Source organism: Cydia pomonella, chromosome 11 (assembly GCF_033807575.1).
Source record: "Cydia pomonella isolate Wapato2018A chromosome 11, ilCydPomo1, whole genome shotgun sequence".
NCBI classification, from domain to species: Eukaryota; Metazoa; Arthropoda; class Insecta; order Lepidoptera; family Tortricidae; genus Cydia; species Cydia pomonella.
Genome location: NC_084713.1, coordinates 13,798,775 through 13,815,048, shown reverse-complemented (window position 1 = coordinate 13,815,048; position 16,274 = coordinate 13,798,775). Strand labels below are relative to the sequence as shown.

The window sequence follows — 16,274 nt, the reverse complement described above, 5'->3', positions numbered from 1 at the left end:
TTATGAATTTGAATACCTACTGATACCATTTTCTTATACAGTGTGTATTTTTGATATAACCGCAAACTTAAATTGGACGTAGGTTTTAGTGCTATAACTAAAACAATTCTGAAAGATTTTTTAAATTTATTTTTAACTACCACAGAATAATTATTGTGCGACATCGCGTTATTAAATGCGACGTTTTAAGTTAAGAGAAAGTAAAGATACAGCTTACTTAATTATTTTATATAGAAAAATAAAAGTCGCCTGTTTTTAATAAAACCTATGAAAGTGTTTTCATTAAAGCTTAAACTAACTACAGTTTGGTTATACGGTCGTATCAAAAATACACGATGTAGATTTAGACTTAACTATTTCATTATACATATTACATTATAAATTGCAGGCATATCAATCTAAAAGAATTCAAATTATGTATATGATTCGTATATGAACTAAGTAGGTTTTATTGCGATAATGTAGGTATTATTGTTTTTTATGGCCAATGACACTAAAACCAATCCGTAACCAAAAATACCACAATAGCATTGAATAATTTTCTGAAACGTGAGAATTATTATGTTCATCACAAAAACTTGTAACAAAACAGAAAGTTGTATCCTCATTTATTTTAAGAACAATTAAATTTGATTAGGTTATTATACTCGTATATCTCTGCTAAAAGATTTTATGTCAATGTCCCTAGAGGAAAACGAGGCTAGGTGAGAAGTTTGATGTGATTTAAAAAAATACGAATTATGGCCGACGTGTTAGTAGAATTACTACTTATTTATGGATGGTAATTCATTTATTTTTAACGGGATTTCACAGCATTAAAATTTTATAAATAATCTTACAAATAATAATATAGACTACAAATAAACTTAAAGTAAAGCCTTAAAAATAAAAAATAAAACCTTCCCCAAGTCACTGCCGATGGGCAGTGTGCCCAGAAGGCTGGTCGCGTTGCCACATTGGATGGCAATGCTTCTCCTTCGAGCAAAATACTAGCCAGCCTGGTCACCTGTGGCATCTATAAGGCGCGTCGCTTAAAGCCAGCGCGCGCTTGACCCCCACAGCCCCAGCGTTTCGACCCCAAACGTCTCAAAAATGTAGTTACTTCCGACCGTATATAACGGCGTTTGAGGTCTTCGGCCGCAGACGCGGCACACCCAGCAACACTGCTGGTGTCCGGAAGGTGGGACGGCGCGAGCGTGTCAATTTATTTATTACGTAGTACGATTGGACAGCAGAATGGACGCTTTTTGACTCAAAACTTCGCTTTTTAGATTGTCGCAAACCAGCAACCCCAGTAATATTGAAAGGGTAGCAAACTATGTGAAAATAATTTGCAACCAATAAAACAGAAACCGCAGGAACAAAATTGTCTACTTTGCTCCATTTGCACCAAAATTCAATTTACATTTTGAAATTGATGATGATAACTCCTGACCGATTTCGGCCACAGCGCCTGTGTGTTCTGGAGTGGACATTTTTAATTACTGTTAACAGAGTGTAGCCGTTCCCCTCTCTGGTGCGCTTTTAGATGACTCGCGTACCCAACCTTCCTACTAAATTTCCGAGCGCATTTTGGGCACGTCAACACACCACCTACATAATTATAGGAAATAGAGTTTGGCGGCCCAGCCTTTTGGTCTTTTTTGGTTATCTAACTTTTGGTCGAGTTCGCTGCGACGTTCAGGTTCAAAGTCGTCGACTCGATCATGCACGAGGCGCCACCATTCCGGCCGCTGCGCCTTCCGCTCCCAGTCAGAGGGCTCGTTTGCATTTCTTCATGTCTTTTCAGAACGTCCTTATATCGTAAGTTCTGAAAAGAAGATGCGCTTCTTCTGACATCCGAAACACGTGCCCACACCACCAGATATAGCTGCCGCCTCATCAGATATACCTCAATGCCTCCGACATTTGCGCGCCTCAGGACGTTTGTATTTCCGATCCGGTCGGACCATTTAATATTCATGATGTCTCGGAGGCATTTAAGGTTAAATCTGTCGAGTGTACGGATATGCTTACGGTAAAGGACCCACGTCTCAGATGATTAGAGCAGATTCGGCAGCACTCCTGCCATGTATACACCAATAAACCAATATATACACCAATACACCAATTAAACTTATTATGTTTATGGTGGTATTCTGTCGATTTAAAGTAGACCATCACTTCTATCATGTTGTAACACTTTGCACTTAAACGAGGTTGAGATATTGTTTTCATATTCATATATAAAAACTGTTGGAGCACAATTACCCAGTATAGATAAGACAGATAAGATACAGATAATCTTTATTGGTAGCGTACTGGTACACGTAAAAATACAATTTTGTACAACAAAGATACAAATTACACATTACCGAATACGTACGAAATATTAGTAATGTCAGTTATCCTTAATAAAATAAAATAAAATAAAAATATTATATAGTCAGTGGCAATTCCATCATTTCATTAAAAGTATAAAAGGTTTTTGTGAGTAGCCACGATTCCAAATTTGTTCCAGTAGGGAGCAAAGTAGGCACATTTTACAGTAAATTATATAATTTACTACTTTTGTTATCGTTACTTTCGAGATGTCGAACCCCGGTCTCCCCTTTGTACGAAAGCAAGATGTACGAGCATGCGCAGGCGCGGGCGCCTCATTTGTCGAGGTCTATTGTAACTGGCGCATTTAATTGTGGTGACAAGTGCAAGTACCCGGTCGCGGTTGTCATTGTAATTGTGCGCCCAAATGTGATCGTCTCGGGTAAAGGTACCTGTTACAGACTAGAATCTCCGGCATTTTTCTTCTTACTATCTAATACTATCCTGATAGAACTAAAATATTGTACTTAACATTAACCACCTTTTCATTTACACCCGTTAATTTAGACACCTAAAAATGCTTTGAAAAAAAAAACCTGACTATAGTTAAAATTAACGGGTGTAAATGCTTAATGCTATAATATCTTAGTTCCCGGGTATGTCCTTAAACTACGTCCAAAAGAGAGGTATGGGCATTGTGAATGTCATCTCGCTTTATGTGGTAGGGCACAGCACAGCAGATGTCATTCCAGTACCCCTAGTGTAAATTTAGTCGATAGCGAAACGTGACGTACGCGTTTGCGTTAAGTCTCATTTTGTATGGGTTTTTGAACAGCGCGCCAAGCGGGACGTTTTGGAAAGTCAAAAATCTCATACAAAATGACACTTAACGCAAACGCGTACGTCACGTTTCGCTGTCGAAAATATTTACACTAGGGGTACAGATCTAGCTTCGTGCCGCGTAATCTACATTAGGATGACATGACATGACTCAGTTTTGATGGAATGTCTACCATCATTAAAAACAAACAAACCAACATTTCATTTGTCTCGTAAAATATTCGAACAAATTAAAATCAACCTTATTAAAAACACAACTAGATTCAAACTTCATTAACTATAATTTTGTATGGTGGGCGACACGAGGCTAGAGCAGAGCCCAACTTACAGGAAACCGCAGCCAAATAACATTAGACCCTACTCATACCCTAGTGTTGTGTTCCTGCCGGTGAGTAAAGTTGCCAGAGTGTCAAGCGTACATAGGCTACGGAGACTCCTTACCATCAGGCGGGCCGTATGCTTGTTTACCACCGACGTAGTATAAAAAAAGTAAAAGCTTTTCACCACACCAGCTCGTAGAAGCTCTCTTGATTGTTCAAAAACTAATGAGAAAGTTACATTTTATCCACAAGAGTGGCAAAGTAATTTGATGCAAATTTGGAGTTGTATCCTTATGTTAGCTGGTAGAATTGACTTTTAAATAATGGTTTTGAATGATTAATATTTAATAACGTTCATTTGGATTCAATTTGGTTTATTTTGTTTTTTGTTTAATGTTTTATAGTAAGTATTTTCCTCGTGTTGGTGTGGTGAACAATTTTGTGTTTCACTCGGTGACAATTTTTTTAAACCCTCGCGCCTTGAAACATTCGCAACGCTCAATATTTCACTTTTCGAATTTAGGAATCTTTTGCTTGAACGGGTATCAATATTAACACGAGCGGTTAACAAGAACAACTGTGCCTCCTTGTAAAAACAAATAACTATTACGAGGCACACTTATGTCTAAGCATATTAATAATTTCTCTTCCCATACTATGTGAGGAGCTTATATTCAAAACCTGATTTTGTCACATTTTTTTTAACCATTATAAAAGGTTACGTTACTTCGTAAATCTTCGTTAATATTTTTATTTATTTTCCCATATTAGTTATTATGAATTTTTATAGCGGAATCATATGCAAAAACAATTTTGTCTACAAGATTTTCTCATGCAAAAAATGATTTGTCATTTCAGCCAATTGCTAGTCTGTTTTGCCGCCGTTTTGCTTAAGGAGAAAACGCTTTTTGTTTGGTTTGATGTACACTTTTTCAAAGGACTCTTACGTCAAACGTGGGGCTAAACTAAATATGATTTGTCCTTATAACGTTGGTGCATAAAAAGTTTTGTCCACAATGTCCAAGCATAAAACGATTTGTCCATTTTTAAATCGCAAAAATCCAAGTTAATTTGTATGGGTAGTTATTTCGAATAATTTTAAAATAGTATTAGTGTAAACATTTTTTTTAATTAACAGTGCAAAGTTTCAGTTGTATCAATTTAATACGTATGAATAATAGTTTTTTTTTTTTTTTTCATTTATCCCAGTTTGATATAACGGTGACAAGTCAGGTTTTGAATATAAGCTCGTCATGTATCACGCCTGGTAAATACTTGGTGAATTTACCCTAAAGTCGATAACACATTTCAATTAAACAAACCGCCGATACGGATATCCCCGTCTTTTCACACGTCATACCATCTTTGTCATTTCAGTTCTTTAAGGGTTAAACGAATATAAAAGCCCATAAAACTGCTAAAATTTGACAAAAATAAGGTGGCTACCATACTTGGCAGTCACCTAGTAATTCATTAGTGGAAGTGGCTCAGTAAGCCAGAGAAAAACAATTATTAGCTGATCAAACTTCAGGTATTTATTATTATCTTGCTAAAATATTATAATAGTTAATTAAGATATGTGTTGGGACTATCATAACATAGTAAAGTTTTTTGACCTATTGCTACTTTTGATTTTAGACTATGAGATTTTGTTTAGTATGTCTACTACGACTAGATATCAACGCAGACTTCATAGAATACAAGATTTGAAAAACATCCATAGACAGATCCACGATAGGGCATACTTAACCTCTATTAATAATACTTCTAAAAAGCGTATACGAGTATCTTCTTTGAATTCACTAACAATAGTAGTATATTTTAAATAGGCTAATCATTAGTGTAGAATGACCCAACTTTATTTAGTCCAAAAGGTATAAAAGATGTTTTCATGAATTTAAAAGGGCAAAAAACTACAAAAAGCAGTGATAATTCATCATAAAAGTGTAGGTTGGTTAGGTAGGCCTATTTTCTTTACTTTTGGGACAATGCTTTTGCACTGTAATATTAGTTTATCATTGCCCAAAATAATAAAGTGTATTTTTTTACTGTACCTTATCAGAATGCAGTCAATCATTCTACTTCTATGCGTGATGACGGTTGCCGCTCGTCATGAGTTTACCTTCGAAGACGTTATCCATGAGGAGTGGGAAGATTTCAAGGTAAAAAAATAAGATTTGTAATTTTTAACTCTACTGAGAACTTATAATTTAAAAAGTTCAATAAAAGTGCAATTATAGGCGCAACCAGCGAATATTGCATCTTATCTTTTTTATATATAAATATTTGGGGACAATCTTACTCAGATCGACCTAGCCCCAAACTAAGCAAAGCTTGTACTATGGATACTTGTCGACGATATACATACCTATATATACATAGAAAATATCCATGACTCAAACAAATATCTGTGTTCATCACATAAATAAATGCCCTTACCAGGATTCGAACCCGGGACCATCAGCTTCATAGGCACTCTTAACAGACAAAGTCAAGTTCCAAACCTTCTAATGTGGGAACTGTGCAAGTGTATGTGTAAAAAAATTCTTATACCAGGCGGTGACCAACAACTTGCCCACTTGCTGATAAGCACTTTAATTACCCCAAATTGTAGTCACTCAAGAAAACCTCAGCAATAACTCGTAATGCCATTGCGATTGCTTTAATAAACTTTATTTATTCCTTTAATAAACTACTTGCTGAATTGTTCCGGTTTTAGTTGCAGTTCGACAAACAATTCAAATCAATGACGGAAGACCGCCAACACATGGGCATTTACGCCCTGAACAAATACAAAATAGCAAAGCACAATGAAATGTACGAAAAAGGGAAGTGCTCATACAAACTAAAAGTGAACAAGTATTGCGACATGCTGGAGCCCGAATTTAACAAGAAGATGAAAGGTTTTATTTACCGACGCGAGTAAGTTATTTGGATTTTTTTTATTAAATAGATACCTCAACAATGCTACAATTTCAAATACGTACAGTCAGCATCGGCAAGTTGCGGATCAGACTACTCGTCAAAAATATCTACTTAGGTACCATTCTCTAATAACTTAACAGAATGACATAATTAATTATGTCTCTGTTGTCTGTTGATCTGCTGTACTTTTTTATATTATATTATAGGACATTATTACTTTGTATGGTAACTTCGTTCCAAAATTATATAATATTATTGTACAGGAACAAATTTCCGCCCAATTAAAACAAGGCCCAAATTATTTGCTTATCTTCAGCCCTGGTGCAGCGAATCACTCTAAGCCCTTCAGAACACCTATATTGGCGGACTACCCGGCGATGGTGGACTGGCGTCAGCGGGGCGTGGTCACGGATGTCAAGGACCAGAAGCAATGCGGCTCCTGTTGGGCTTTCAGTGCTGTAAGTTTTCCTTACCCTCAGTCCTAATGCTGCGAATCACACTAAGCCCTTTTGGAACAAATATTTGTTATAAACACACAAATAAATGCCCTGACTGACTTCGTAAGCAAGTTCTACTGACTAGGCTACCAGGCCAATTCGAGTTTTAGTTTTTCGATCTGTTTCCGAGATGATACTGATCTATCAGTGTCAAAAATGAAATTTCTTTAACCAAAAGCATAATATTGTTGCTTTGGACACTGGATATTTACATATCGAAAATAGATCGAATAACTCAAACTCGAATTGGCCTTACTACTTATACTTACTATGACTAGTACGAAAAGGATGGTTGCGTTTTTATCGTGTACCATGTGACATGCGTCGTTCTCGCACTAGTTCTCGTTCTAGAACGTGATAGCAACGATATCAAACGATAAAAGCGCAACCATCAAAGCCCGCTCACCAGTATGGAACCTATTGAAATCAAACCCATTCAAACAAGCCGGATAGGTGAGTTTCATTCGTAAACAAGGAAACTAGCCACGCTTTTCTGTTTGATTTAAACGCCCGCAGATAACATTGAACATTTCTGTATTGTTACACTTACGAGATATTTTGGAAAAAAATGTTGATAGAAACAAGTTTACAGTCACAGTTTTAAAAACCATTTTAGGTTAGGTTTATAATATTTTCATTCATACTATATTTTTTATAAATACAATACAAAGTACTTACCTACAAACTTCAACTGTGGATTAGACGAAATGATTGACCGAGTGAAACACAACATTTTTCACCACACCAACGCGAGGAAGATACTAACTGTATAATATCAAACAAAAGCAAACCAAAACCAAATGAATGTTATGAAATATTTATCATTCAAAATATAAGGAAACAACTCAAAATTTGAATCATATTGATTTGTCCCACGTGTAAATAAAATGCAACTTTCTCATCAGTTTTTGAATAATCAAAAGAGCCTTTACCTGCTGATGCTGAAAAACTTACTTTTTTGCGCAACAGACGGGCGCTCTCGAAGGCCAAACAGCAATAAAAAACAAACGACTGGTGTCCCTATCGGAGCAAAACTTGATCGACTGTTGTACGAGCAAGTACGACAACAACGGTTGTAGCGGCGGTTGGATGAACAGCGCCTTCCAGTACATCAAGGACAACGGCGGGATCAGTGCGGAAGCAGCCTACCCCTACCAGGCGGATCAACAACAGTGCAGGTCAGAATGAAGTCAGGATTGAGCATAGGTAGAACAAGTAGTGCTCGACATTACTAGTAACAGTCAGACCAAGATAAGTTTTCACGGCAAGTGCCATGTGGGTGCAAACATAAGAATCTAGTAAGCAGGAAAAATATGCCGATTTTTAGTTTGTTAAACGATTTATCCTGTACTTTAAAGTACGTACTTGATACATCTTTTGCACCTTTATACTTCCTTTGAAAGTAGGTACTTTAAACATATTGTAATATTATAAAAAGAAATAGTAGGCACTCAGTACCCACACCAGAAAAAAAACATACCAAAGTCATCATATCAGAAAGATTAGATTCGTGCCAATGCTTTACAGTAGTTAGTTTTATCTAGGGATATCACAACATTTATTCACCTTTTTTGATCGCTAACTTTTTCTTCAGATACAACCCTAGAAACTCCGCCGCCACCTGCACTGGTTATGTGAGCATACCGCAAGGAGACGAAGGGAAGTTGATGGACGCAGTCGCAACGATAGGGCCGATAGCCGTCGCCATCGACGCACCCAGCACGTTCCACCAGTACGCGGAAGGGGTGTATTATGAGCCAGCTTGCAAGACTAACAGTCCTAACCATGCCGTACGTTCTTTTTTTAATGGGACAGTTTGGGGAAATTAGTCTACATAAGGTACTGTTAAACTGATGTGTCTTGGATACATCTAACTTTGTTTTGAATATTTTTATTATGGTAGTGTCCAATTTTGGTGAAGATGGCCTTAAAATTCTTTAAAAATGCGCTACTGAATCTTCTGGAGTTAATTCCACTTTAAAACAAATATACTGAATATATCACTAAAATGCAACATAACTGACTGAATTAAATCGTTCTGCAAATTTTATACAAATTATGCAGCATAGCCCTTCAACAACCAACAGTTAACGAAATACACATGGGTCGCGGCAATAACACCGCAGACATATTTTTAGAGAATGACCCAGACACTGCCGTCATCAATCTGTTACGTAGACAACTACGGCCATTATATACAAGCTGAAGTGTTTTATATCATAACCTCATAAGCATTCGTATTTTTATTTTTGACAGTTTTTACACTAACCATAATTGACAGGTTCTGGTTGTGGGATACGGCACTGACCCACAAGGAGGAGACTACTGGTTGGCCAAGAACTCGTGGGGCAAGTCGTGGGGCATCGACGGCTATATCAAGATGGCGCGCAACCGCGGCAATCACTGCGGCATCGCCAGCGTGGCTTCTTACCCGACCGTTTAACACTGTTTAATTTTTTTTAAATATTTTAAGTTAGGTGAGCACATATATTTTACTACCCCGCGACTTTGTCTGCATATAATTAGTACTTCCATAGTAAAATCCACCCTTCTTTTCGCCCCTTTAACACTTTCAATGTCAAGCATCCCATTTCTAATACAAAATAAACACACCTAGCATGTGAAGGGATGATTTCCGTGATAAAATCAATCCTATGTAGGTGCTTCCTCGGGACGCAAACTCTCTTCATGCCAAATTTTACTTAAATTGGTTCAGCGCGATAATTTGAAGAGGTAATAGATAAAGACACCTATTTAATTTCATATTTATAATTATTAAGTAAGGATTTGATTAATTATGTTTGTAAGATAGATGTCTTCTAATAATAATTATATTATTCGAGACTAAATAGGTGCCTTAGAGGCCTTCGGCTAAAAGTCCGATTATTTACAGTGTATCAGTTAGCATGAGCGTAAATTTTACGCTCTTGACGCGTAGTCTCATCCATTAGTTTTGATGTTGAGTCACACGGATTCTTTTGTGTAAATGCTAATTCCAGTGAGTAATTACGACATCAGTCCTCCATGTATGGTCATGCATATTTTTTTTTTTCATTAAAATAAATATTTACTAAAATTAATATCATGTTGTTTCATTTTAATGTCATAACATATACCTACAGCATAATGAATAACTTAGATGTTTTATTTATTGTTACTTCCACGACATAGTTTAATCTAATGACACTTAACATTAATAACATTGACCGAACCGATCACCGTCATAAAAAATATTATAAAACGCACTTATACATTATATCTACTCTTGGAAAGCATAATTTTTGTAAATCAAGTATTATCGTCAATTTGTCTTGATTTAAGTATGCCTACTTTCTCACGATTTCATTTTCGTGGTAATCACGATTTCAGGTGTAAAATGTAATGCATTGTTTATATTCCCTCCCATAATATCATTGTGTATTCGGTGTAGTAAACAAAGTTTCGAAATATGTAAACAATCACAGCAAATAAGCCTAATAATCACATTTGGAGCGGTTGCAATCTGGTGGAATATTCCCAAGGGGTGTTCGCGATCGCGGTCGGTTTGAATTTTTATTTGAGTGAAGTTTTAGTGTTACCTGATTTAATATCCTCAGACTAAAGTCTCAAAATCCCTTTAATAAAAATTCTACGGCTCAAAGTCACATGTGAACATGCATAATAAATAATGGGCGGCTGACGGATGCAAATTACGTCAAAATAATGTTGAACGATATACGTAATATGAATACGACTACAATCGATTTAAATAAAGACAACATAATTTCAAAAAAGTTATAGTGTTTTATTCTTGAAATAATTAATCATAATTTTTCTTTATTCGATATTTTCAGTCCATTCCTTTTATAGTTCACTATACACTTATACAGGGGCAATGACCTCTCTACATCTACAGATGTAAGAGGTGCGTATTCGTAAAGTGATACTTCATCATTATTTGGAACTTACTGATATAATAACAAAAAATGCATATATTTTTATACATAAATATAACTCGAAACTTATTAAGTCTTATCCATCTTATGCTTTCGTCACCATATTGCATCCATCGGCCGCCTTTTGATAATAAAAGCATAAAAACAGCGGTAACGAAAGTCAGGTCGCATACATAAGGACTTGTTTGAGCTCAATGCCCGATCAATAGGATTAAGTCATTCTTTAGGAGCCTAGGCGTGAAAAGCGAATAAAGATAATCATCGCAAATACGATGGGACCAGTACGAGTCAGTGCAATTCCAATGTGGATAAAATCATACAATAACCATTAACCACATTGTCTTTCAATATGTATTGTCATCATCAAACTTTAGCAAAAATCCAGCCGATCTTCAATGTTCTACAGATAACCGATGCAGTTAAATATCTATTTACCTTAAATCTAATATTTCAAATCCATAAAGCTGAAAGCAGAGTAGCAAGACCTACGATTAATAAATAATAATCCCCCGTAATTGAAGAGCACACTCAACACAGGTTCCACTGAAACTGCGACTGGGTGAGAGATTGGAGTAGCACCCACGCTTGTGTAATGAAGCACACTGTACAGACAAAATAACATGTAGTAACTTAGTGGGACAATGGCCTAACTATGACCATTCTAGCCAGATACCTACGCCTTTGTCCCACTAAATATACGAAGTGTAACTAGTGCTGTGCCTTTCCCAGAATATTCAACTCGAAGGATTATGGAGGATTCTAACTTTCTATATGTTTACGTTTCAATAACAAAACTCCCGTTTATGTTTCATAAGTTTGTTTTGTGGTTAGGAAAATATGGGAAGGGTACGTAACCGGGTGGTCAGGACACTAGGCGCGTAAGCTAAAGATGTTGCTGGTTCGATTCCGGCCTCGGCTAACGGAGAGCTTGGTAATTTTTTATTGTAATTTATACTTATAGTATCTGACTACTTAAAAACACAAATAAAAAAAAGATTTCATAAAATTATTTTATTTGTTCCCTAGTTGACTATTCACAATTGAGCCTATGGCTCTTGTGTTTCTACAGCGACGTATCTATTGTGCCCCTGGGACCTTACAAAAAATGCTCAATGTTCCGCTGTTCGATGAATATGCCCTAAATCAGGGGAACATTTCCACACACATCACTAAGTGTAACGAACACGCCCGCGGCTATCATACATTCGTATCATGTTCAGGCGGAACGTATTCTGCTATTGTGCCCCTGGGACCTTGCAGACAATATTCAAATTAAAACAGAGCAAGCTTTGTATATAAAAATCTCTTTCTTATATATCTGTTTTTGTAGGGAAAATGCATAATGCGAGTATTTGCAGACGGAATACAAGACTGCAATGCCGACTAGGCAAAAATATGTATCATTGCAATGCGTTTTTTTTTCTGTTGACTTAACTGTATTAAGACACACATCAAGACCAGATACATGACGAACATATACAAGCAAACTGACGCAGTGACAATTTTCAGTATTCAAAACCAATCATGTTAATATCGTACAGAGAAAGTAGAGTAGACATGAAGCACACATGACATAATATTTTGCAAGTTTCGTAAAAAAATCTGTATCTCATGATAACCTCACGAAAACCAAAACTGAACCAAACCAAAATAATGGAAGTTTTTTTGCCATTTCCTATCAATGAAATAGTAATGAAAGGTTTCATACAGTATTTCCAATACGCAATAGCGCAGTAACGACCTGTAGCAGCGCACTTCAAATAAAATAAAAGGCTGTTTATTTCATGACAAGCAATATTTGATAGGTACTACCTTTTACGAGCTCGTATAAATGAACACAGAAACAAGTTTAGCGCACCTACATCGTATAAAAGTAGTAAAAGCGCTATGAACGTGGGTTAACTTTACCTGATTTCTTATCTTTATATTCAGGAGTTTTATTAGTTAAGCCAACACCGTTATAAGGGTAATAGAGTAATTTGGGATTAATTATTTTTATGAATTGCTTTTTGGGGTATTTTACTATTAACGTTAATGTTAGTGTGCTATATAAACATTTGAAAGGTAAACATATTTACATGGTTATGAGACTAGTCTTATAACCATGTCTTTGTCTAGGGTTAATCCCTATTTTCATTATCATGTGATAAACTTTTTAAGCTTTGTTTTGATGTGCTTACGTTCATGTAAGGTCGAAATCAACAACAATTTACTTTACTTTATAAAATATTATATATTATGTATAAACTTGCGCTTCGTTAGCTCGACTTCAGTCGTAAAATATGCCGTCAAGTTGGTTAACTGGGGTCAGGAGGGATAACATTAGACAAATAAAATGTTCCCCAATTATATTATACTTTTAACAATCTTTGAATCAGGATTTACCAGTCTTTGGGTAAATTTTTCAACAAGCTAGACGAACATGAAAAAAATATTCTATCGCTACTGTTACTCGTATTTAACGATTGTGACAATTCGATAATAAACGGCAATAGACTATAATATTTCACTATAACGATCATCATTATTTCGTTATGAAATAAAACAAAACACATTATTAAAAGTATTTATTATTTTAGAATTGAGGTTGAAACGTAAACTTAAAAACTTATTATTATACATAGTAAATTTAGTTGAAGATTTTTGGCACTATTTGAGCAGATTGAATTGCTTTTCCAACTTTCCCACTTTTGTCAATAATCTGAGTGCAATCCGCCAGTTTGCTTAGGCGTTAAGTTTAAAGTTTCACAATTAGCCTAAATTTTTGAAATAATTTCGTAGTGATAGTTCGATTTTAGTGTCTTCGTTACAAATTGTTTTATCTCAATCGTTATCTATACACCTTTATGCACACTGATTTACAATATTGTCTGCTCATTCAGTTAAATCTCGAACCGCAACCTGTCTATTATGTATAAGTCGGGTAACACTAATTAGTACATTATTTCAATTTAATGGTCATTTTATTGTATGTGTAATCAGTTATATATTGCTCCTTTTATACACGTATCTCTAAAGTTACTTCTAATTTGGTTTTAATTCAGAGCGTCGCTGATATCCGATTTGTGCCTATTTAGCATAATAGATCATAAAAATCATAAAAACCTGTAATGAAAAAGAAAAAAAGAAAATTTTTGTTAGAATCAAGTATATCCTTGTAAAATCTTCAATCTTTGTTAGCTTTGGTTTCATTTAATCTTAATTTCATTTTACCCATTTACCAAAAGTCCTAGATTTCAAAACGGAATAATTTCAAACTGCCTAACGCCTAACTTTTTTCTCATAATACCACATTCCCAAAATGCCTAAACTTCAAATTGACGTGGTTTCATAATACCTAAATGTCAACTTCCCTACATTTATGAGTGCTATGTTATCCAATATTATCCGTCTTTAGCTCCGTTAGATTGTTAAAAAATATTGTGAATACCACAAAGGTTATAAAAATGCAATTTAGACACAACTAAACTTAATATATTTAAAAAAGACGTCTATTGGAAATTCGGTATTTGATGAAACATACTTTTTGACATTTAGGTATTTTGAAATTCGAACGATATGAATAAAATTCATTATGTAATTCGGCCATTTTAAGAAGAAAACAATTTGATATTTAGGCATTTTGGGACTAAGTTGTTATGAAATTTATGAGATATAAATACAATGGCATTATGATATTTAGGCGCAATGAAACCAAAGCCTTTGTTAGGGTTCCGTAGTTAATTTCCCGTCGCAGCATACGGATGACAGCGTAGCACTGAGTTAAGCCGAATTCCAAAAATGTTTGCTATGAAATTTCTATATACAATTCCAAAATTGTTTTGTTATGAAATTTCTATAAACAATTCATATATAATTATTTACCTTTTCAATTGCAACAATTGTCCAATACATTTTTTATCGACTTATTGCATTCAAGTAAAAAATGTGCAAATACATTTGTATATTTGGCCTAAATTTTGGCTCTATGATTAAATAAATAAATATTATAGGACATTATTACACAAATTGACTAAGTCCCACAGTAAGCTCAATAAGGCTTGTGTTGAGGGTACTTAGACAACGATATATATAATATATAAATATTTATAAATACTTAAATACATAGAAAACACCCATGACTCAGGAACAAATATCCATGCTCATCACACGAATAAATGCCCTTACCAGGATTTGAACCCGGGACCATCGGCTTCATAGGCAGGGTCACTACCCACTAGGCCAGACGACTTGACTGCAACTATAAGTAAAAAACCATTAATTGTCACCAATCGATGATGGGGCCTTATTCCACATTGAAATGTGTAATCGACACCACATTTAAATTATTAAGTATTTAAAAAAAAATGGCAGTATTATCGTATCTATTTACAACACTTTTATAGAAAATCTTTACTCAGATAACCTTCTTCTAACATCATTATTATCTCTACCTAAAGACAAAATCTTATTCAAACATTTCGGTTAAATCAATGTAGGAAAATTGTATAATAAGGCAAGACCGTCTACATGATATAACGTTTCCCGACAGAAAGCATTTAGTAGTATTAGTACACGATACAAGTGCGAAAAATAAGACATTCGCAAAGAGTGGGGATAAATTAAAACACTACCGAAGGGAGTGCTTTAAATCGACACGAGTTGTGAATTGCCTATTCGCACAATCATGTATCGTACATTTTCAAGTACATATGGCCCCTAAAATTGTCGACATATGTAGTTACGTAATGTGCTAATTATCATATTCGTACGATGAAGTAAGACCATATGTACTGTAAAAAATCCCTAATTAAAAGCAGTATATACAAACACGAAAGTTGTAGGATTTGAATGGACCTGCCTTATACTTATTAGACACTCCTACCCACATTGACCTATAAAAGTCATTAACCATTTATAAACATTTCAGTAAATTATCATTCTAAATTAAAACAACCGACGTGTCCATATTCAATTAAACTACTTCACTTTTTACACAATAAGTCCGAGTCTCAATTCTGCTATAAGATAATTGTCACTTTAACATTGATTACACCCTTACGGCTATTCAATATGTACCATCGAGATATGAGTTAGATATTTACAAGCATCAGACGAATTTGCACTGCATTTGTGTATATTTTATATGTGTTATAAAACATGCCCTCTTACACTTGCTAGTAAGAAGGGAATTATTTACGTCACACTAGGACGGTGCTAGCTCATCAGGTGGTCACCGTCACTCTCACAAGTCCTTAATCGCCTACACATCGCTCGGGGACGAGGAGGCGGACGTTGGCCGCTAGTGAAGTTGGCTTTTGGTGCTAAAGCCATAGTGCAGATATGGGGAAGACGCCCCATCCCTTGGGCCTGAGGAGTTGCCTCCCGCCACGCCGCTTGGACACTTGAGCGCCGATCGCAGCTCCGATGCCATTTCCGAACACAGTGAAGCCTGACCACACAAAGCCACGGTACAG

At 35.5% G+C, this 16,274-nt stretch overlaps 2 protein-coding genes across 3 annotated transcripts in view; one reads left to right on the top strand and one right to left on the bottom strand.

Moving 5' to 3' along the window:
• The first annotated feature begins 3,248 nt into the window (after nucleotides 1-3,248).
• LOC133522913 (procathepsin L-like) lies at nucleotides 3,249-9,622 on the top strand. Its single transcript, XM_061858394.1, has 6 exons — nucleotides 3,249-5,623; nucleotides 6,181-6,383; nucleotides 6,703-6,844; nucleotides 7,853-8,061; nucleotides 8,478-8,673; nucleotides 9,165-9,622. The coding sequence occupies exons 1-6, from the start codon at nucleotides 5,450-5,452 to the stop codon at nucleotides 9,324-9,326; spliced, it is 1,086 nt and encodes a 361-aa protein (XP_061714378.1). The 5' UTR covers nucleotides 3,249-5,449; the 3' UTR covers nucleotides 9,327-9,622.
• Nucleotides 9,623-13,372: 3,750 nt separating this feature from the next.
• The window catches only part of LOC133522911 (glutamate receptor ionotropic, kainate 2), a 38,896-nt gene continuing 35,994 nt past the window's right edge, over nucleotides 13,373-16,274 (bottom strand). For both annotated transcript variants that reach the window (XM_061858391.1, XM_061858390.1), the window contains exon 18: nucleotides 13,373-16,249. In XM_061858391.1, the coding sequence (XP_061714375.1) occupies nucleotides 16,100-16,249 (150 nt within the window). In that variant the 3' untranslated portion in view covers nucleotides 13,373-16,099. The remainder of the gene's footprint in view (nucleotides 16,250-16,274) is intronic.